Source organism: Oryx dammah, unplaced genomic scaffold (assembly GCF_014754425.2).
Source record: "Oryx dammah isolate SB20612 unplaced genomic scaffold, SCBI_Odam_1.1 HiC_scaffold_5, whole genome shotgun sequence".
Classification (NCBI taxonomy): domain Eukaryota; kingdom Metazoa; phylum Chordata; class Mammalia; order Artiodactyla; family Bovidae; genus Oryx; species Oryx dammah.
Genome location: NW_024070189.1, coordinates 17,153,127 through 17,178,177, shown reverse-complemented (window position 1 = coordinate 17,178,177; position 25,051 = coordinate 17,153,127). Strand labels below are relative to the sequence as shown.

Genomic DNA, 25,051 nt, shown 5'->3' with positions numbered 1-25,051 from the left:
AAACCACAATGGGATACCATATAATAATCTTCAAATTAGCAAAAACGTAAAAGATAACACAAAGGTCTGAGAATGACATGAAGGAAGATAAAGGTACTGCTGATCAGGATAATTCATGCAACTACTTTCAGAAACAACTTGGTAATTCAGTAATTCTACTCTTAAGCATAGAATCTAGAGAAAATTTTTACATATGAACACCAGAAACAATATAAGAAAGTTCATTAGAAGCTCAAAACAGCAAGAACTGGAAAACACACTAGCAATGTCCATAAATAGTAAAGCAGATAGTTAAATAAATACCATATAGAAGCAAAAATGAACTATTGCTAAACACATATATTAACGCTATGTGCAAAAAATAATTGCAAATTCCAGAAAGGAAGTAAATACGATATAAGGGAAAGAAAAAAAGATGATATAATTAATATTTAGGAAAACAAATATAGTGAGTTATAAGAAAAAGCACAGAGAATATTAATACAAAATTCATACTTCAGGAAAGGGAAGACAAGGATGTGACTAGAGGAGGCATGGGTGAGTTTTCTAAGGTACTGTTAAAATTCTATTTCTTAAGTTGGGCAGGCACTCTGGTGTTTATTATTTTTACAATTCACATATTTGTTGCATATGTCATAATAAGTCATTTAAAGTAGTCAAATGTTAACAGAACCATAAATAGACTAGATGAAAATCAAAGTTAATAGTAGTGCAGGTACCAGACACTATGCTAAATATTCACTTTATTTTCTTAGCCACACACTGTCAACTAATTGAAGATAAGAATTCTGTAATATTATGTTAAACCGAACACAATAAACAGCTAAACTCCAGTTATGGTTCAAGATATATACTAAGTAACTAAACAAAAATCATTGTATCTGCTTTGAAAAATTAATGTATTCTTTAGATATTACTTTTTATAAATTAATAATTTTATTTCTAGTGTTAAACTTTATAGTCTAACTACTTTCCCCTGAACTCAAACACACATACTCTTTCTTGCTTCTGTGCCTTTGATTATATAATTTCTTCTGTTGTGAATATCTTCTCCCTTTCTTGTCTACTTCTTCCCCTCAACCTCTACTTTCCTCCCTTAGTGGTGATAACTTGAGATGCTTTCCAGGTATCACCTCATCCAGGAAACTGTCCCTGGATCTGTCATGCTCAGCCTCTAACTGGATTATGTCCCCTGGGTCTCCAACTTGAGTACTATCTGGAATCTGACACGTTCCTCTCTCATTGTGCCATACCCTTATTATTGAGTTCATATGGGAACGGTTGACGTCTTATTGATCTTCATATCCCACCTGCCTAACATAGTGCTTTTCAATAAATATTTGATGAATAGGGTAAGAATTTATTGGCTGAGGTACTACAAGAAAGAAAGAAAGAAAACTTCTCTGAAAAATCACCTGTTAACAGTTGAACCGTAAACTCATTAAGAATAGTTGGTTGAGTTTCATGTCGATTGATTTTCGCAATGAAATATAAGTTACGGCTCTTCTGACTTTCTTCCCATATTCCCACATTTAACTCAGCCACACTTAAGTTTATTTAATCTACTAATGTACATAAGGCAACACAAAACAAAATTACAGGTAGTACTCAAATCACCAGATTTATAATACAGTTATAAAATTTTTCTCATTTAGAGACACACTCTTGATCACATACATTCTATTTAGAAGAGATAGGACTTAAAACTAATGCATATCAGAACAACTGAAAGACAAACTGACTAAACACATCTTTGCCAATATTCTTAACCTTAAAATTAAGTGTTATACTTGATCATTTCTCCAATTTAAAAATTTATCCTATAATAAAAAATATTAAGTGGTATTTTTGCCACAGTATATTCACAGATAGAAATCCATTCAAAGGCTTAACCTGTTGGAGCTGCTGTTTATACTGCCCTTGCTAATAAGTGCATAAGTCATTATCAGGCTTCAGTGGCAATTCTTAGTTTGATGATTGAAATAGTAACAGTATTTTCACAATGCGATAGTGTCATCAATAAAGTTCCTTGTAAATTTTAAGCAGTTGACCCTGGACAGTCTGGGCTACCCACCACAATTTGAACTGACTCCCTTAAGCACAAAAATTGACCAGAGATTCTAGTGTAAAGTAGATGGTAATTCTAGTCACAGACAACCTTGGCAAAGAGACCTTTATGGAGAAATGAACTAAATGTAAGCTTTTATATGAAATGATTAGACATCTACTTTGGATAGTAAACATATAAACTCAATTATTTCCTTAATTTGGAAAAAATGCTAAAACTTATACTAAATGCAATTTACAAGGTGGGGGAGGAGGCTGTGATCACTTTTGGGAGTGTCCGTGTGCACACCTTTGCTTTTGCAGTGGAGACGGGGGCAGGACAAGGAGGGGTGAGAGGGTCAGGAAGAGTTTACAAAGGAGGGAACATTAAAGTTAGGTATTAATAGATATAGGGCAAGTACTTTGTGAAGAATTCCTTAGAATTTGAATAGAGCCCTATAAAATGTCCAGTAATATTAGCTACCCCTCTACAATGTTCTACTTTTAGATGTTCAACTGACATGATGAAAAAAGTGTTCCATTTCAAATGTCTAAAAATGACCATTATAAGATAACTGGGTAATCTTTCTGGGCTAGTTTTGAGAATTATATTATTGCATATTTATTTAGGATATTTTGGTGTAGCGGCTTTATCTTTTTTCCTGTAAGTAAGGGTCTACAGAGATCAGACAGTGTCGGGGGAGATGCCCCCTTGGCACAGAGGTTTTAGCTCTGGAGAAAGCAGTACTTGGGAAGCTGCTGAATGAAAGACAGACCATCCTCCTTATGTAGGGTGAGGTCAATCTGGGGGTGAAGCTAAGCAAGGACAAGAATTCCTCAGAATGTGTGGTGAGAATAGAGCCTGGCACAACTAATTGGACTAGATGAGTGTCACTTCAGTGGCTCTATTATAGGATTACTCTGGTCTCATGAGTGTGCCTTGAATTGCACAGGGCAGTAAACTAGAAGGCTGTTCAACAGAGAGGGGAACTATGCTTAGGCCTTTAAATATAGCCTTTTTTATTATTAATCTTACAAAATTTTTTGAATTATTTCAAGTCAATGGGCATCCTTTTGCTATATACTTTTAGCTAAATGGTTGCTATTGCTATTCAAACTAAGATTTAATGTCATATATATGACAAATTCTTTGTTATTTAAATATATTATAAAATATTTTAAAATTAGTCTTTAAAGTGTTTGAAGCATTTTCAGTTTTCCATAGTCATCAAAGAAACACTTATTTTCTCTGATAGGGTCACTAGGTTCCATTTTATGAGTTTCCCTATAAGAATGTCACCCTTATTAAATAAAAGATTTGCCATTCACGCCTCCATTTAGCTACTATTTGGGTACCCATCATGAGCCAGACACTGTGGATACAAAGATGAATACTTAATTAAATGCAAGGCACAAGAGCATAAGCAAATAATTCCCGTGAAGCGTGGGCTACCTGAGTATAAAATGAAACACACAAAGGATGTGGCATACAGGAAGCTTTCAAAACAGGGTATCATATGCCATAAATTACTGATAAGTCAATACCTACCAGGAAATAACGATACAAAAGAAACAATGCACTTCTGCCAACAGATTCAATCGATGCCTAATTTGTGCCAGGCTGTGCTAGGCACTTGGGGCACATCAATGACAAAACAAAAACACCAGCACCCTCAGAGCCTATTCTAACAGGAGAGACAGACATTAGACAATATTTGATAGATAAGTATATTATATGATAGGTTAGAAGGGAATAACTATTGAAAAGGAGCAGTGGGTAGGGATGGGAGCATGTAAGCAGGGCTTTAATTTTAATTAGGATGGTCAAGGTATATCTCTATTGAGATGATACTGGAGAAAATGCTCAAAGGAATTCAGGAAGTTAGCCACACATATAGCTGGGCAGACCACTGTCGGCAGAAGATCAAAGCAAAGGCTGAAAGGCAGGAGCCTGTCAGGCTAGAATGGAATAAGTGAAAGAAAGAAGGGCAGGAAATGAGGCATAGAGGTAAGGAGATGACAGTTCTCCCATGGCCATTGTCTAAGTAAAGTCAAATCTCAAAATAAAGTCATTCAGTCCATTTATTCATCCAACAATTTTATTGAGTATTATGTATGTTCAAGGAAATCTGTTATATGTTACAGCCTTCCCAGGTTGCACAGTGGTCAAGAATCTGCCTGCCAAAGCAGGACATAAGAGATGTGGGTTCAGTCCCTGGGTCTGGAAGATCTCCCACAGAGGGGCACAGTAACCCACTCCAGAATTCTTGCCTGGAGAATCCCATGGACAGAGGAGCCTGGCGAGCTACAGTCCTTAGGATCACAAAGAGCTGGACACGACTGAAGCGACTTAGCACACGGACCAGGGTAAAAAAGATGATTAAATCAGAATCTTTATCCTGATGAAATTTTAAAATATTCCCACATAGGGTATGACTTACATCAAACTTTCTCTAGCAAAAACTGAAGTCAAGGTCAAGGGTGGGGCAGAGTGTAATGAAGGAAGGCATGTATATGGAGATGAGCACAGTTATTTTAGAATTTTTAAATGGAAACTCTGCACTTTTTTCTACTTAAATGACATTATGTAAGATGCTCCATTAGTTAACAATAATTTGCAGTACAGAAGGACCTTCAAGAACTCCTATGAAGATTAATTTGGTCATCATTTTAATCCATTTTGAAGAAAGCTGCTTATTTAGATCTTTTCCCCAAAATGACTATATAAACCCATGTAAGAAGGAACTAACAAATGTCAATAGTTTCATTAGCAATTTTAAAAATGTGAAACCTAAATAGAACTTTTTAAAAAATGAAAACTACTTATCACCAATTTCATATTGTATTTCCTAAGGAACAAAATACAAATGTGTTTTCTGATCTACAAATCTTTATTCAAAGGTTAGGTGCTTTATTATTGAACTGCATTATTTTTCTGAAATAATGAATGAATATACAACAGATATAAAGTAAATATAGTACAGACCATTTGGTGGAGGGAGGGAAGGCAAGAGAAAAAAAGATTAGTTAAGGGACATTAAATGCTTCTGGCAGTTTTGATATTCTCCTTATATGTTTAATTAGCTTCATTTGAGCTAAAAGCAGTGGCAAAACCATTTTAGCGTCAAGAATAAATACCAGTGCACTAAATGAAAATTCAAATATTACAGTTATGAGAACGGGTCAGAAACATCTACCTAATTAATTCCTTTAAAGTGCCAACATTTTGAAGTGGTTTAAAATACTCAACCAAAAAAGTTATATAACATATATTTCAAAGAATTTCTATAAATAAACTGCATAAAAATTGAGATTCTCATTATAATAATATTGTATTTATAAATAAAATGTATAAAATGGTTCTCCAACTTTAAAATTCAACATAGTCTGTAATTGAATCTCTAAAATCTGATTTTTATTACCAAGGATGTATTAATAGCTGTAAAAGATCCCTTGGATTCCCCATTGAAAAACATATTTTCCCTTTCTTACACCCCTCTAATGCAACGTATGAATGCTTCAAAATATTTACCACCATTAGCCTACTATCTGAGTTGCCTATAACTACTTCAGCATCCCTACTAGATTGTGAGTGAGTCCCTAGAGAATAGGGATTTTGGCTTTTCCATCTCTATGTCTCACAAAGGGTCAGACCAAGCATGATATTTTCAAAATTGTGTTCAACCAAATCAAAATGTGAAGAGATTCATTCCAAGCCACTCAACAGGATACATTTTTTCCAGTTTCAAGACATATTTAATATCTTGATATATCATCCTGGCTAATTTCAGGTGCCTTGAGTAGCAATTAAATATCTTATTCTCCTCCTATACTTTATCATTAGCATCTACAACTTGGGACATGAAGCAAAATCAATGAGGATGTGCTGACAGAAGGTAACCTGTAAGTGACACTGGACTGCCGTCATACTGTTAGTTGTTTCAGTTATCTTGAAAATGCCAAAAGAAATTTTTAAAGTAAAAGGCATTATGCAAACAATTAGTACACTTAGGGGCTAATATCTCTATTAATCCAGTCATTGAGTCATTACTTCCTAGGTTTTCCATCTAGGTTTACCATCTAGGGAAATTTTTCTCAAATAACATCTAGCACTGGAGAGAATTCAAACCTCCTCTCAAACTGCTTTGGCATATAAATGAACATAACTGACTACAAAGACGTGTAGGTAATAAATAAACATTTGTTGAGGGCTCACTACTTGCCAAACAGTAGGCAGGTGGTCTTTATACAATTTGTGGGATCAAATGGGGGATAAAATATAAAAAAAAGAACAAACCTCCACATCACCTCTACTAGGGCAACACCGTAATACCACACAGTCTATACACTGTAACAACTCTGGGGAGTGCACAATAAAAATTACATCCCCTCCAAGTTGTGCCATGAGGCTGCCTTGTTTCATTCCATATTTCATCCATCTACAATACCATCAATTCTAAAAGGTACCATTGTTTCATGTCAACAAATAATTCATGTGAAAAGTGAAAAGAAAGTGTTAGTCACCAAGCTGTGTCTGACTCTTCATGACCCGTGGCCAGCAGCCCGCCAGGCTCCTCTGTCCATGGAATTCTCCCGGGATAATATTGGAGTGGATAGCTATTCTCTTCTCCAGGGCATCTTCCTGACCCAGGGATCGAACATAGGTCCCCTATACTGCAGGATTCTCAACCATCTGAGCCACCAGGGAAGCCCAAATAATCCATGATATGACATTAATTTTTAAGATGCAGCCCAAATTCAGAGATGTTAATATGTGATAAAAAGTTTTAAAATCAGTGACAAAAGATGACCTAAGCAATCTTCGATCGACTGAGCTATATATGTACAAATAATGGCCTTTCTCTGATGGCATAATTATATATGCATTCTGCACAAGAATTCTGAGGGAATCTTCGCACTCTCCTGCTCCTGTGTGAAAGTGAAAGAAAGAACACTAAGAGTGAATGAAGTGTAGTTAATCTTGGTGCTCAAACCTTGGTTTAGTTACTCTTATTAGGTACGTAACTATGAGTCAGTCTATTTATGTCTCTGAGTCTCATTTAAGATCTGCAAAGTCAGGATAATATATAAGACCATTGTGAGGATTACAGGAACAGACAGACAACAACTATTTTTAACTGTAAAAGGAGGAGGGGGTGGTGGAGGATGAGATGGTTAGATAGCATCACTGACTCAGTGGATATAAGTTGGAGCAAACTCCAGCAGATAGTGAAGGAAAGGGATGCCCAGTATGCTGCAGTTCACAGGGTTGCAGAGTTGGACACAACTTAGTGATTGAACACCAACAGCATACAAATGGATGCGTAAGGGGCAAAGGCGTTGGGGACAGAGGGTCTCATGTTGACCCTCTTTCCCAAGAAAGGGGTGGAAGCTGTGACTATGACCGAAGTCCAAGAGAAGCATGATGAGCCCAGTTACTGAATCCAGTTACTATCAAACGCTATCGTGGATTCTACGCTCACGTGGTCTGCAAACCTCTGGGGTTTCCAGAGACCCTTTCAGGCTACCTGCATAATAACACGAAGACATTATTTATCTTTTCATTGTGTTGGCATTGGCATTATCAGTTGAAAAGCAATGGACAATAAAACTGTGACTTAGCACAGATCACAGGAGTCCTGCTAAACTACAGTACTCATTGTATTATTCACTGCCATATAGTAAGAGGGAAAAAAGGTAAGTTTGCTTAAAGATGCTGATGAAGCAGAGAAACTATTTTTTATTAAATCTCAATCCCTGAGTATATATGTTTAATATTCTGAGTGATGAATAGAAGGAATGCATTAAGCACCCGTAAACCAAACTATGTTATGGTTGTCTGGAGGAAAATTAGTTGTGTAATTGATTGAGTTGTGAGCTAAAGTAGCCACTTAATGGAATACCATTTTTACTTGTAAGACTGAGAAGCAAACTATGATTCAATATTTGGAAGTCATTTTCCTGAAAATGAATAAAGCCTGATAGTTTAGGAAAATTATGATTTGTCACTAATGATAAAAATTGAGATTTCTGGATAAAATTAAAATTTTGGGAAACTTGTATATTACATGATAAGCTTGATAGTTTTTGTTTTTTAGTTCTTAAAAGCTTTGTGGGTGAGATTGGTAAGAATAGTAATAAAGAAGAATATTTAATACTATATAATAAAATATGTCAAGATTGCCAGCAGAAATATCAATAACCTCAGATATGCAGATGATACCACCCTTATGCCAGAAAGCAAAAAGGAACTAAAGAGCCTCTTGATGGAGGTGAAAGAGGAAAGAGAAAAAGTAGGCTTAAAATTCAACAATCAAAAAACTAAGATCATGGCATCCGGTCCCATCAGTTCATGGCAAATAAATGGGGAAACAATGACAGACTTTATTTTCTTGGGCCTCAAAATCACTGCAGATGGTGACTGCAGCCATGAAATTTAAAGATGCTTGCTCCCTTGGAAGAAGATATGACAAATTGAGATAGCACATTAAAAAACATAGACATTAATTTGCTGACAAAGGTCTGTCTAGTCAAAGTTATGGATTCTTCAGCAGTCATGTATGGATGTGAGAGTTGGACTATAAAGAAAGCTGAGCACTGAAGAATTGATGCTTTTGAACTGTGATGTTGGAGAAGACTCTTGAGAGTCCCTTGGGACTGCAAGGAGATCAACCCTGAATATCACTGGAAGGACTGATGTGGAAGCTGAAGACCCATACTTTGGCTACCTGATGCAAAGAGCTGACTCATTAGAAAAGACACTGATTCTGGGAAGATTGAATGAAGGAGGATAAAGGGACGACAGAGGAAGAGATGGTTAGATAGCATCACTGACTCAACGGACATGAGTTTAAGCAAGCTCCAGGAGTTGGTGATGGACAGGAAAACCTGGCGTGCTGCAGTCCAGGGGGTCGCAGAGAGTCAAACAGAACTGAGTGACTAAAAAACAACAACAAAAATATATGTCAACATTTGGAAGGTGCGCATAACTCAGTGAAATAATACTTTGGAAATGACCACTATGTGATGTTATACGGTCATCTTTGGGTAAAAGATATATTCAAAGTATAATAAAGACCAGTGGATTTCCATATAACAGTATGAAATGCTCACTGGTGTGTTTTAGATTCACACAGCAACTAACCTTTGAGAAACTACCTCTTATTGAATGTTGGTATAGCATCAAAGAAGAATATACATAATTGTCTGAAAAAACCTTTAAAAATACTTCTTCCTTATACAAATGTATACCTGTGTGAAGCTAAATTTTCTTCATGTTGTTTCTGTTCAGTCACCAAGTCATGTCCATCTCTTTGAGACCCCATGGACTGCTAAGTCAAACATTAAAGACTTTCAAAACGTCATACATCTCACTTTGTGTTGCCTTGGAAAATATACTTATTTCTCAAAAAATATGTTAATTTATGTCATTACATAATGGGTTTATTATTGCTATTTTAAAATAAATACTTAAAAATTTCTCAGCATTAATTCTTTTTATGGAAAATATCAGTAGATACAATCCATACAAACAAAACCCTTAATAATGTTTAAGCATTTGTAAAGGGGTCCTGAGACCAAAAGGTTTGAGAAGCACTGAATGTAAACTAATTGGTAAAGACGTCATCTGGCCATATGTGTGTGTGCTTAGTCATTCAGTCGTGTCTGACTCTCTGCAACCCCATGGACTGTAGCCCGCCAGGCTCCTCTGTCCATGGGGAGTCTCCAGCATAATTCTCTCCATATTTCCTAAGGGAAAAGGGGTAAGGAGGGAAGTGAGAGAAAAGGGGATATACTAGATAGTAGGTATCTCATTGGTTGTTTTCATATACATCAATTTATCTCATTCATTCCATTCAACAGCCTAATAGCTATGATTATCCCTATTTTACAGAAGAAGAAATGGAAATTTAAAGAGGAGAGAGAGATGACTTGTCTAAAATCAGCTTGTGACAGAATTTTGATTCTAAAGTTCTTATTCTTTCCACTACATTATATTTATGGCAGAATCCCCCCACTAAAATTCACTGGTGGCCAATCAAAATCCCTAAATGCAAAGCTTTGGTGTTTACTATAATTCTGTTTCAAATCTGAGTATCTAATTATTTTACTTATTTCTAATTCTTCGTTTTGACTTGTTTTTTAAATGCATGCAAAGAATGCCTGGTATACTTTAAAATGGCCATTTTTCTGAATTCACAGAACAATGTAGTAATTTTCTGTTAGTGTTATTTAGACATAATATACATAGTCTCACAGTTCTTTCAACCTCATGCTAGTCAACATCAAAGTGTAGGTTTATATTGTGAAGGGTCTGTCTCTCTTGCTTTGTAGGTTCATGTAAGCAAGCATTTATTCAAATATGCATTCATCAAATATTTATTTAAAATCTACTGTGTTTACTAGGTTTTGGTAAGATGAAGCATGAAAACCCAAAGATTAATATCTGATGATCTGAAAGAGAATTATGGCCCCTTCAAAGCTTTACAATTAAACAACTTTATGGAAACTCTGTGTAATTAGATTTGATCACAGCTTTTCTTTTAAATGAAAACCTTAGAATGAAAAAACTAAGGTATGCTTCAGTGAACACAGAATCATTATATTTTAGTACTGCTGTATTGAGTTCTTAAAAAACTCAAATAGTAATAGTAATGGTCTACCTCAGGAACAATTCATTCCTGCTTGCTTTCTACCATGTTAAGGCACATCGGCTGTTTGGAGGAAAGGTAAAAAAAATTCACTGCAGGGATTAATATACTAGGAAGTCTAAATTTAGCCATAGGTCTAAGCCGAGTTTTCTAGATGAACTACATCAATTAGCAAAACTGATGTTTTGATCTCCCTTTATCTGATTCCTATGTTGTAGTGCTCACTAGGTTTTAAACCCAGGAGGGTAACATAGAGGTATTATTTTTGGTACCAGGTACCAAAAGTTCCAAGGGGATCTTGAAATTAGATTCTATCTCTATCGATTCTCAACTTGAGAGAAGACAGGATGTTATTTATTGGCCCAGAAGTCCCCAGACTATCTATGTGCCAGATACTATGTTCACTTCACATATATTATCATTCCATTTTTCAGACAAAAAACTGAGGCATAAGGAAGTTAACTTATTTGAAGTGACTATATTAAGTGGAAGAGCTGAGATTCAAGCTCAGGTCTATAAGACCCTGCACTTTTAATCTCATCTCCACACTCTCTTTCTGCAAAGGGAATGATTCTGAATGATATTCAGACATTAAAAACAGGAAATAAAAGAGTTATTATCACAATCTGCACTCAATGACTACAGGTTTTAAGTTTACCTGGAAAATGTAGATGTCCTAGAATATAGAAAAGGTTTAAAAAATACATTTTTATAGTGATAATTAAGTTACTAGCTAAGTCTATGTACTTTTCTTTCTAGTTATATTTTTTAAGGTTTTGGGCTAAAGGGGAAAAAAGGAAGAAAGAACAAAGGTAGTGTGATTGGTATATTCAGTTTCTGAGGAAAGCAATATTCAGTATGAACAGCAGCAGCCCCTGGCGGTCTAAGGGGAAAAAATAGTGTATCTATAATTATGGGGGTTGAAATATGTTTTTGAAAAGAATATATGTACATATTTAGCCATTTGACTCAGTTCTCAACCCAACACATTAAAAAACAGATGCTTTAAAAAATGATCTGTTGGCAAGATGCTTGTTAAAATTTTATCAGTTGAAATATTAAAATTCAATATGAATTAATTAACACATTATATAAAAATAAAATGTTTTTGTTTCATCGTTTTACAAAGTACTATAACCAGTGGTGATTAACACTGGGAATTTTGTGTCTTGAAATGTGTTGCTCAAAAAGAAACTAAATTTATAGGATTACCACTAAATTGATGACATTTTCTGTCTTCACTCTTGAATTCAGTTGGCAGATGTTTTCGAGAACAAAAAATTCCATCTTATTACAAAACATATTAAGCAGGTTTTCCTGCCAGGCATGTCTGACATGATGTTTATTGCCTAGACCAAATCAATCCCCTTAATAAGCCATAATATATGCCAGAAAGTACATTATTTCGTAGTTAAGGAAAGTTGCCACATGAAAGACTAAGTACTCTGATCTCTCAAGCTCTGTTCCTAATGCAGCAGAAATGTGCCACATAACCCAACAGTCAGTCATATCTATTTATATTAATTTAGTAAGTAAAAGAAAACTATATTTTGCTAATCTTAAAGTTTTAGGCCTGGATTCTACTTTATTTCTGCTGGTGTATACTAGATATTTGCAAAAAAGTTCAAAGGAGATTTTGGCTATTTACTACATGCCAGAGGAAGAAAAATCAAATACTTGAATATTCCAGGAAAATAAAATGGTTTCAGAAGTTAAACTAACACTGATTGTAATAATGAGTTGAATGTGGTTGCTAAATCACTACACAGAAGAGACTCTAGTGCCATTTACACAGAAAAGAGGTACAGAAGAGAAGAAAGGATATGAATTCGCCTTCACCAATATTTTGGATATAGCCCAACTCAGAACATCAAAAACATATTTTCTGAAAAGAAAGTTTCAGTTTATCAGAGCTGGCTGTTTCTGAACAACTGCAAAAATTCACATATATGCTGAAAAAAAAAAAATCAGTCAGACAACTAGACACCAAATATCTTGCCTGTTGAGGAATAAGTTTTTTGATGGATGTCAACAAGCAATCAATCCATAAATATTTGAGTATCTTTAATGTGTAAAGTCAGGCTCTGCCAAGATTCCTATTTTCTAAAGGTCTCCTCCACATTTGGATTTTTCCTTCTGTGGCCATGTGACCTTCTTCCCCCCTCCATTTTTAGTATTATTATTATTGTTAATGTTCTGGATCTAATCCCTCTATTTTATGTCCTGTCACTACAGCCCAAAACTAAGTTTCCTAAGGTAGAGATATTCAAGCAATTCCAACCCAGTATTACATAGATCAGCATCGAATCACTTTTGCCTATGCTCCACCTATATACTCTGAAGTTCTTTTAAGCATCTTCTTCCTTGGTCTAAATACTTGTCCTCTCAGGCTCCAGTTTGATATCAGAATATCCCTCGTTCTTATGCTGCAGGTCACATTATCCACGTATATCTAGACTAAGGCCTAATCTTTCTGCTTCGGTCTCCTTCCAGGAGACTGGATCGTAGTGCCTAGATTTAGCATGGGTTCCTGACTTTATGATAGTGTGCACTGTACTATTATAACAACTGACTCCTATTTGCGTATTCGAAAGGATTGATATGCAATTTCAAAGTCTATAAAGCATGCTTAAAGGAGTGCAGGGCTATAGTGGAAAGGCATGAAAGATAAATTGTTAATAATATGAGACAAAACACAAGAGATAGCTCAAGACAGAACACGATAAATTCTATATAAGTTAACTGATCAGAACTCCCAACAGTCTTAGTAAGGAAAGGTCACTGATGTCAGTGGGGCACTACAACATGGACAGAATTTAGACTAAGGGAAAGAACAGAAAGCAAAGTCACAGATCCCATAAAGCACAAATTGTATACAGAGTAGAGCAAACACAGAGCCTGGTTGTACTCCTATGAACAAGTGTATAAAACAAAAATAGCAAAAGGTTGGCAAAAAAAACCTTCCATTTTTATCCATCATTTCAGCACCATGATGATATAGTTAAAAAAAGAAAAGTCCATAACTTACTTTTAAATATTGAGATGAAAATGTATAGATCCATCAAGATATCAAATAAATAATGACAAACTGATTTTTCATCACTGGTTTTTGGAATATCTTCTCAATTACCGGACAGGGGACTAACAATGTAATGTTTCTTCACTCTCATTTGTTTGAACGTTTCCTCACAGAAAATCAAGTAGTAAACTTTAATAATGCGGGACGCGTTAGTAAAAGCAGTAGTGGTTTGGGATTTTAATCCTGGCCTTACCATCTTATCTATCAGATAAAAATTTATTATTCTGGATCTGTTCTACAAATATTTATTATTCTGACTCTGTTCTAGGTTCTGGATTATAGCAATGAAGAAAACAGACTGAGTTCTTGCCCCATGGACCTTAAATTAAGAGCTATGTGACCTTGGGAAATTTACTAAGTACTGACTCTCAGTCTCCTCATCTGCAAATGGGATCAATATTATTGATCATATTAAAAGACAGTAGTTGAAATATATTTCAACATCACTATTTATTTAATAATATAAATATACTAATGTAGATTGTTTATAGACATTTAATAGTGTCTATTAAATGATAACTGGTCAAAAATCTATATAATCATCAAATATAATTTACTATATCATATATAATCATCAAATATAGTTTACTACATATCATGCTTTTATAATAAGTGGCTTGCTTTTCATATTTCAAATACATATTTTATTCTCAACCAATTAGAACAATGTGGTAAAAAAGACAGACAGCAAGAATCTACAGTAACTAGAAGCCCAGGTTTTATTTAACACTTAGTTCCATCATTTACTAGTTATGTGATCCAAGACAAAAATGTACCATCTAACCATCAGGTGTTTAAAGTAACAGTGAACTTATTTGATTTACCTAGCTTATGGGATTGTTACAAAAAATAAATTATTTCAACATGTAAATGGCTAAGAAGCATATAAATAAAACTTAATTCACCCCTATCACATACACGCTCTGTGTCTGAAAATTACACATACTTGTTATTTGGAGATATGTAAAGGAAAGGAAAGAAGATACTTCTAGAGTGGATCAAACTTACATACGAATTAAGCAACCTAACACAAAATGAACCACTATTTGCTTCACCACTACAGGTTCATGCCTTACTATCTAGAAGTATGTTTGAAGAGTGTCAGGTTAGCTCTGGTGTTTTGCCCAATCCTGTAAGATTTTAAGAGAAAGGATGTTTATTAAGAAAAATAACATTTCATAACTATCAGGTATAAAGTTGTATTGTTTACATGAGCCAATTTTCAACTTTTAGTGCTTTCAAGGAAAACCTAGACTGATGAATGAAGTGGGACAAGACAAGAAAGAGGCAAAAAGACATAATAAGAAGTAAAAATAGCAGGAGCATAAAAGAGATAAAAGAATTAAAGAAAAAAGACAAAGGAAAGATAAAGATCTTAATGAAAAAACATAAAATTTTTTTTCCCTTGGTATAATAAAAAAGTAGATATAGGAATGAACAAAATAAATGTAAAAAAAAGAATAAAGAAAACGCACACACACAAGAGAACAAAAGAACAAACCCAAAGTGACAGGGACATGATAAAGAGAAATCAGAAAAGAAATAAAACGCACGACGACAAATGTCAGAAACAGGTGCTTTCATCTGCACTTATCATGGGCAAATAAAAGCAACTATTTAAGAAGTAAAAACTTAATACACAAAATCACGTTTGCTTTCATTTTATATAGGAAACTGAATATTACTAATGATTTGTATATTTTAAAAACGTATACAATTCATTTTTAGACTCCAGGTATCAGGAGTAATTTTTTAAAAATTCTGTCTTAAGACGGTAGTTGATCAACTGGATCATATTAATCAGGAAAGTCAGGACAATTGATCGAGAAGAGGTGACATCAGGACCCTGATGCAGTCATGTGGAAGAAAGGAGGTAATACAATATAACTACATAGAATGAGCATGATACTTACGAATTCCAAATCTAATCAATGGTTTTGTTTTTCAAACAATATATTAAAGAGTGAGATGCTTTTCAGAAATTTCTATAAGCTGCCTAACTTTTGCTTGACTCACTGTATGATAGATATGCTTTAGGTATTCTTGGTCTGGATACATATTTTTGGCTTTTGAGAATTTATATGCTGCATGACTCTCCTAACTTACTCATCTGACTGACCTATAATCAAATGTCTAGAATGTTTGGAGTACAATTCCCCAAACTAAAGCGATAATGCCATGGAACTAGAAGTAAAATTTTAAAAGTAACTTAGAATGCTACGTATTTCACCTTGAATGTGGTATGAAATACATTATTAATGAGCTTTTAAAGTAAACGGAAAAATAGCTCAAGTTGAATAATTTGAAACTTTACTACTATCTCACAGTATAATTTATAGAATTTTAATTGTCTGCATTTAAACGTTCTGAATTGCTCAATTTTGAAGAACATATCAATTTACTATTTTACGTATCCAATAGCATTTTTGACATACTTTATTATTCAATTATATTCTGAGCACTCATAATAAGGGCTTTGAAAACTGCATGAATCTGTCACAAACACACATATAAATATATATATATGTGTATATATATATATATATAATGCTCAGTGTGTATATCAAGCAGAATGTGTCAAAGGGCAAATAAAATTGTTTGTGCCCCCCACAGAATTAGAACTCCTTGGGCAGCACAGCTATAACGATCCCATGCTGCTAGCATTACAAAGTGCAAAGGTTCACTGGATAAGAAAAGAGCAGAGGGCCGAGTTCCCTCATTACACTATCCCTAAACTATTCCAGCTTAAATATTTATTAAGATATTAATTACTCTTCCTCCCTCCATCAGCCTTCAGAAGTTAAACTGAGACACAGTGGATGGATGGTGGCTCGTAGGAAAACAATGCATTAAAACTATTACCACCCAAGACGAAGACTGATGTTTTGTACACTGCATTATTAATTGCTTTTTGCAACTTAAATAAAATATCACACTGAACTAAGAATGATGTGTTTTGTTATTTTGAATAGAAAACAGAAAACATTTCAGTCAAATTAACACCTTTGGGAAATAAATCTTTAAAAATTTAAAAACTGATATTTTCTTTTAAAAAATGAAATAACTTATAGAAAATAAATTTAAAGGCTTCTTTCATAAAGGCTGCAACACTGCTTAGAACAGGTCTGAACACATAGAATATTTTCAGTAAATATTAGCTGTTGTGGTTTGAAAAAAAGAAAAAAAGACAAGGAAATAATGTCGGATAATGATCTTGCTCACGACTTACTCTGATATATAATTGCATCATTTCTTTTTCTCTTTGGGGGTTACGATACTTCTCATAGAAATCACGTCGCTTCTTTGTTTCTTTAGAGACTTTATCTTTTCTTTCGCGTTTTTCTGCTGGTTCATCTGAACTATCAGAAGATGACTGGACAGGTATCTTCGGCTTTTCAACTTCAATATAGTTTTCATTGGGATTCAGTACTATTACTCCATATCCTTCCTGTTTTGAAAACAAAAAAGGCAGCATAATTTAATCTTAAAAATCATTTCAATTCATAAAAAAGTTCTTAAAATCTCATACTAAGTGACATAACATAGTTACATATTCACTAAAAATTCCTTTATAACAGATTATAGTTTTACTTTCTCCAACAGAAAAGTGATTTCAAATTATTTGCCTGTATTATGTGTGTAAATAAGCAGAGATCGTCTGTAAGATCAAAAAGATATAACTGTAACATATTATAAATATAAAGTTTAAATTTATAAAAAGTACTTCAGATTTCCCAGAACTCCAAAACTGACTGAAATGAATTATCAAATAACAAGTATACTTTCAAAACACATTAATATTTATAATATATATTTTGAGAAAATAACCTTTTTGAAATTGAAGTTTACAATTCCAACCATATTTTCCTGGATTTTTGTTTCTTTACAATTGCACTTTAATGGGTATTTTTTATTTGTTTAAAGTTAAAAAAGAAGAAGCAATCAGTAAGGAGTAAACTGTCTACAGATTTACATATCTCTATTATCAGGAACACAGAATGTCTACAAATACATAATAGATTTTTTTCACCTCTCTTCTTTCAGGAAGGCACACAAATCAGAAAACAGAATAAACTAATATCTTACTATAATGTATGGAAACAGCTTTTTCATCTTGAAATTTCTTTTACTTTTCAGTTACCATAAAAACTCTCTTTATTAACAACTAGTACCAGGAAACAAGTTTCAAAGTTTAAAATATAGTTTATTGAGCTAGTAAATCTTTTAAAAAGTTTTTAAATGTGTTTTCCTGTCTGACTTAATTCTAGCAAGGCAAACCTTTCTCTGGTTATAATTAAGGAAACTTTTGACATTTATGTTATAACTGATGGAATAATCTAACCATGAAAAATCAGAGAAGGATAAACAATTACCACTAACAAACAACATAAATTTTTGAAGCTATTTATATCTTGTCTTTTCTATTCAATTCGGTACTGTGGGTATCCCAATTTCATCTATTAAAATCTTGTAAAGTCATACTTAAAACATATGTTATGTTTAAAAAATAAGAGCCATCAAAAATAAAGTATAAAAATCCCCATCCTTACAAAGAACAAAAGTGTATACTTTTCCCAAAACGATAACTGTAGAATCTATGTCAAGTTTAAATTTTAATTGTTTTTGCCAAACCAAACATAAGATAATTTAAAAAAACTGAGAGCGGTAAACTCAGCCAATATTAGCACAGACTCAATTATCCTTATTTTTAAATATACGAAATTGCCACACATAGTTGGCTTTTTAAAAAAATCGATTTCACAAACTACTTAGAAACTTCATTGGAATTGTTTCATTCCCCACCCCAATCAGTTGATATTATTGTCTAAAACCCACAACATGGTTTGGAGATCGTCAAGATTGCTGAAGTTTTTATTTTAGTGATAAGGTAATTAAGATATAGTTGTCTTACATATATGAAAACTATAATATATACGAAACTGATTAATAACATAACACACATTCCTCAATATGTATTTAAATAAATTTTTAGATAAATATCTCATTCGTGAAGGCCTTATAAAATACTTGATGCATTTTTAAATTTAAATGTTCTTCAACAAAGCACAAGACAAGGTTTCTTAGCCTTTTTTTTTTTTTAAGTTTCTTAGCTGGTAAGTCAAAGTTTTACCAACAAAAGATATTTTATTTGGCTCTGCTTTATTCTAATCTGTGAGCTATTCAGCAGTCTTGTAATTCATTGTGATCACTGTCAGGCAGACATATTGTCACTTGGTGATTTTCTACAGTTGGACACACTTGACTAGTTATTAAAATCACATTTGAAGGAAGTTCCTACCCCTCTTCCTTGTGCCTCTTACAACTTTTCACGCCCTTCTCAAATTTCAGCTATAACTTCTCCTCCCACCAAAAGTAAGTTAAAGAACACTGTTGCACTCTGCTAAACAGGGTGAAATAGAGGCATTCAATACACTGTCTCTGGTGTAAGGCACAGTCAAAAAAGGTCACCATAGGCCAAAAGGAAAATTGCCTCCTTACTAGATTCTGGACCATGAGTAAGTGGTCTCCTGTCATGCTCCTTCCCTGCCTTCTCTGAGTGAACTGAACTTTAAACACACACACAGACTCTCACCCTTAACACGTGTTAGGGTTAGCAAGACCCAAATCGAATCTTGGAATTCTTAAGAGTTGAAAATAGTGATATATTACACTTGAATGATAACATGAAAAATTACAAACTCAGGGTAACAAAGTAGGACTTTAATAAATGGATAGAAAATGAACATCATCTTTGCACAATGAATAAACTCCAAATAAAGGCAAATTCTTTAGAAGAAATTTACAGTCACCAAAATGAGAAAACTATTACCCTAGTTTATCCTTTAATCATTAGAAATAATATTTTAATAATGCCAGCTTTATTTGAACAGAAGTTTTCACTTCAATTTTTGGAAATCATAGATTGAGAAATTACTATACCTCCTAATTTTAAATGAACTCTGAAATTTGACGTGTCCCATCTAAAGTACAAAAACCAGAAACATAAATCATCAAAGTAGTAGTATTTATCTAGGTTATTGATTATGTAACTGAAAATTACATGACTCATTTGTCCAATTTTATGAAGACACAATGTCAATTTTTCACCAAGGCATCGACAGATGAAAAATGATTCTATTTTTAAATCACAACTACATAAATCAATTAAAGAATTTGTATCATATTGATTTCAACAATGAATGTTTCTCTTTAAACATTTGATTTATTCAGAAACTATTTTATCATTTAGATATTTCATACTGCCAATTAATGGAATAACAATCAAGAAATATTTAGGAACGTTTTCTGTGGAAATGAGAGCTAATTTTAATAAATGTCTTTGCTGCAAATTCAATTACCATTCTGCAAAAAACTTACATTTTTCAATTAAAATTTGCCTGACAATTAATGCAATATTCACAGAGATCATTCATAACCATTTTATGGGCAGGAGAAAGCTGGAGCAACAAAATAAAGTTAACTATCCCATGCAAAGATATGTAAAGTAAAACTTTATCTTTTTACCTTTTTCCCTGTCACATATATTGCCCAAAAAATCCTATTGTATAATAAAGCTACAAAGATTTTTGTCATATCAACATTAATATATATAACCTAAGGAGTCAAATTAAATAGTCAAAGTAAACAAAGCAGACAACATACCAGTCATTAAATTTAACTGTTATAAATAGAATGATACCAATTTATATCAGAATAAATACCATTTTAAAAATTAATTCTTTCTATTCCTAGTAACTCAATCAGTACACACAGAAATAAGTAAGAGATCCTAGTTTAACTTAGCAAATGTACACATAAACTTTTAAAAAACTATAAAATTAGCCATCAAGTATAATATCATAAAAGAATTGTGCACTGCCACCCCAAAGGAGATCCCCAGAATTAATGCTTAGAACACAAAAGATTGTATACTGAGGTATTTTAAATTTAATTATTCCTTAAGCATGTTAAATTTATCCTAAGATGAAAAGCTAGGTTATTTCAAATGTACATGGAAAGTTCTGTTATCTTTACCAAGATAAAGTGATCAAACTGATTATCTAACATTCTACAACTAAATACATAAAACTTCTGGCATCTTTTGTAATGATTCACCCAAATCAATTCCAATATTCAACATTTCAAGAGACAAAGCATACATAAAGTTGTTAATTAACTCTTATGTTTGACTGCACAGTCTAGCAGAAGATCACGGTGATCAAGAGGACAGACACTGGTAAAAGTAAGCTTTATCTCTTTAATTTACCTCATCCTATTTTCTACTCTTTTGGAGTTGCAACTATAGTTTCATTAACAAACCTATGGTTTATAAGGTATAAACCATGGGATCTTAATCAGAAACTCTCAAAATTTTATTGCTAGCTGTAGCATTTTATTCAGCACAAGTGCTTACTGTGATTTAAACAGAATACACAGGTCTCTGGGCCTTCTTTACTTTGAAGTCTATAGATGTACTTGCTAATAAATAATAATTCATTTATCATTCAATCAACAAATGATGGCTTAGGTCAGAGGTCTAGAATAGACAGGTGATGCCAAACACAAAGAACCAAAGAGGAAATCTTGCTTAAGAAATTAAATCACTACAGAGATGCACTTACAGAGAAGATTCTACAAATAGATAAAATCTTAAAATGCCTGGCCAGAAATGGAATGTACTTTTGACCCCAATGAAACCGTGGTAAAACTGAAGATTTATCTAAGTTAATTTGCCTATTAATTATCAATTATAAGGAAAACGAAAAATAGGAACAAGTTCTACATTTTTTCAAGTCTGTTGTGGTTGGCTAAATAAAAAATCATCTGAAAAGTACTCATCTCTACATATTAATCTGCCAATACTGCAAACCCACAGGCAACCAAAGAGGTCAGGGGCCAGAGTAGAATCCTTTGACCTACGGAACTGTCTGGTTTGGTCTTCAGGCAAGGCTCCTTAAGAGATCATTTGACACAGATTTATCAATCATATTTTTCAAGTTCAGCATTCTATCTGCTTGGTTTGAAAGAAGATAGGTGCTCATCCTCAAGGGAAATGAAACCCAAAGTGTTTTTATCTATAAACTGTATCAATCCATGGTTAAAATGGACAAACCAATGTCCATTCATCTTTTCTGAAAGATGTATGTTGTGTTTATTCTCATCTTTTTCACAAGAAGGTATGTATATGTCACTGTTGCAACATCCTAGGTGCAACAGAGATGAGGTCATGACAACCAATCAGAAGTCACTAGTGAAGCGTTAAAGTAAACATAGCTGTTGGAGCTGTAGCACTGCTTGAAAAATGCCCCCTCCATTATTTCAGCAATTTTCTCAAGACGTGACCTGGGACTGAAATGCCTGAAATGTCACTTGACTCCGTTTTGTGCTTCTTCCCAATTGCATTTACGTAACAGCACCATGCTAATATTTTGTAAAATGTTTGTCATGACCATGCTTTGACTTGCAGCCTCCTAAATTCTAATGTTGTGTTCCATGGTATAAAAATATCATAATGTGAACCAACATAGATTATCCCAATAAGTTTCCAACTTCAAATAGCTCATCAAGTTAGTCAGTAAAAGAAAACATGCCACAAAAAGTTTTCAGAGGACCACCTGTTGTCTATTATTTTTACATAGCACTTACTCATAAATCATAACACAGGGTAATTAATCAAGCTGTCAAAGAGAAGGTCAAAGGTTATATGGTAGAGTCAGAAGGTCATGCATGGGCTGATAGAGGTCAGGGTCACACTGCATTCCTCATTATCAAGTTGGGATGAGAGACGGCCCAAGCAAACAAAAGTGAAAGCAGATGGAGAAGTGAGTGGATAAAAAAAAAAAAGAAAGAAAATTTCACAAACAAAAAGAAAAGTGAAAGAAGACTGTCAGCTGCCTTCAACTAGAGAATAGAAGAGAAAAGAAACACACTGAAGTGTGCTCAAAGGAGCTCAAGAACACAAAGAAACTACAGTTTTATTAATTAAATAAGTTGAATATAACTTCTCTTGGCCATTGTATTAGTGCATACTAATAAATATTAGAAAATATATGTTTGCATCTCTATACCTTCCCTAGCTAGTGTGCCAGGATAAACTAAGATAAAGGCAGAGTTCCAAGGACAAAGTGCAATTACAAAAAAAACTTATTATAAGGTTTTTTTTTTTCCTTTAATATTGTTTCAGTGTTGCAACATAGATGCAAATAGTTTTAAGCCATAGGATAATTTTTGAGTATGATACAAAGATATCCACAAACAACAAATGCATCATAAAAGTCCTTTTGAATAACAAAACGGGTATAAAATATTCTATTATTACGCTGGCCTGAATTAGATGCAGAATACTGTGCAAAATTAGCTGTCACCCTTTGCTCAAAATCTTTGTTAATCTCATTTTGAATGTTTGCAGCTTTATCAACACATGCATCAATGTCAGCTCCTTGGTTACTGAACCGCTGTAGTTGGAAGAAGATATAATTAAAATGTTTTGGCACAGAAAAGGTGAAATTGTATCTTCCCTTGTTCCCTTAGGAGTCTGTAAAACATGAAGGATATATTGACAAACACACACCCTTGTCTCCGGTTCTGACATCAGGTCATCCGAGTGCTATTTATTTTAAAACATTCATTTTGCACTTACATTATCACCTACTCTGTTTCTAACTTTTCCTAGGCTTTAGAACACTATGCTGCTTAAATATCACAAATATCTCTTCTAACAATCCATATCTTATATATCAAAGCATTCCATATATGTACAACAGAATAATAAAAAACATTCATTATAAAGGACAGAATATCATTTAATACTATAGCATTATGAAATATTTTGGTTTTTGCTTCTCATTCTCATAAAAAGACACAAACATATACTCACAAACATATACACTAAACTAAAATGTAACAAGTTACAACTGTTGCCTAGTCAGTGACAGATCAAAATTCCTAAGTGGATACAGAGTATCCTATGGACACACAGCCTTTATTACAGGTCCCCAAGTAGACTTGGATGGACAAATTTACCTTGTGAAACAGCGTCCACATGCTAGCTATGCCTTCTGGGTTTACAGTTCTAAATGGTCTCCTAACTTCTTATTACCATTATAAAACTGTGTAAATATTGTAGCTATAGATGGTAGGCACATGGTCTTTCAAAATATCACTCTGATTCAATCATATACAATACAAACAATATACATTAAATTTTAATGTTACTCTTAAAACTTGCTTAAGAACTATGCTACATAAATCATTTTATCTTAAAATATGTCACCTTTCTCTTTTATCCTCCCAATTAAAAGATCATATCCAATTGTTTTTTTTTCAAGAACATATCAGTGCTCTGCCTGTGGTTCCAGAGTCTGCTTGCAAGCATGAGAACATAATGAAAGATTCCAAGTATTCACCGGGTCAATCATTCATTAAACATTGATTTCCTACAGTTATTTAATAAGCAGCTACTATTTACCAAGCACTATGCTAGGTACAGTGCTATACTTATGGATCACCTTTCATTTTAAAGTATTTCCACTCAGAAGAAAATTCCAAATGACAATTAAGTACAAATTCCTAAAACGTCTACATGAAGCCATTTTATACTCAAGAGGAAGAGGAATATGAAAAAAAAAGAAAAAATTATTATAAAATATTTCTAAAACCAATCTAGCTAGACTTTCAAGCATGAATAATCATAAATGCTAAGCTATGTTTGTGGTCTGTGTTACAAGTATTATTTAAACTTACTCCATCACAAGGAAAATGTACCACTTCAGAAGGTGTGCGAAGTGTGTGTGCACATGCACGTTGCATATACATTCAGATATTTTAACAAGTGAAATAATTTCATAATCTAAGGGAAAAGCTTCTAAAAGCATCTACCTCCTAACAAACAGGTGCAAGTGAGTACAGCTCTGAATTCCCCTTCCCACAGTGACCTATGTCAGAAGATCTTCTCATACTTCTTCTGCTAAATAATTTAATTACTTATGAGTTATGGTTTCTTTGTAACCTTTTAAATGACTAACTCATTAAAATGCAAAAATATGCAAAACATGATGTCACCAGGTCAAACAGCTGTGTTGGTAAAATTATGGCTGTGAATGTCCCCAAGAACATGAAAATATTAATAATTTATATTGCTCATTAGATGGCAAAATCTCTTTAAACAGATTTAGAGACAGATTAATTTTATAATCACAAAATGCTACTCTACCTCATGGTAACATATCCTTGTACCATCTGTGACCCTTTGGTATACATAAAACATATAAAAATT

General features: G+C 33.5%; 1 protein-coding gene across 8 annotated transcripts in view; it reads right to left on the bottom strand.

Moving 5' to 3' along the window:
• The window catches only part of FAM172A (family with sequence similarity 172 member A), a 407,879-nt gene that overhangs the window by 207,502 nt on the left and 175,326 nt on the right, over positions 1–25,051 (bottom strand). For all 8 annotated transcript variants that reach the window (XM_040241517.1, XM_040241519.1, XM_040241518.1 and 5 more), the window contains one exon: positions 17,006–17,224. In XM_040241517.1, the coding sequence (XP_040097451.1) occupies positions 17,006–17,224 (219 nt within the window). The remainder of the gene's footprint in view (positions 1–17,005; positions 17,225–25,051) is intronic.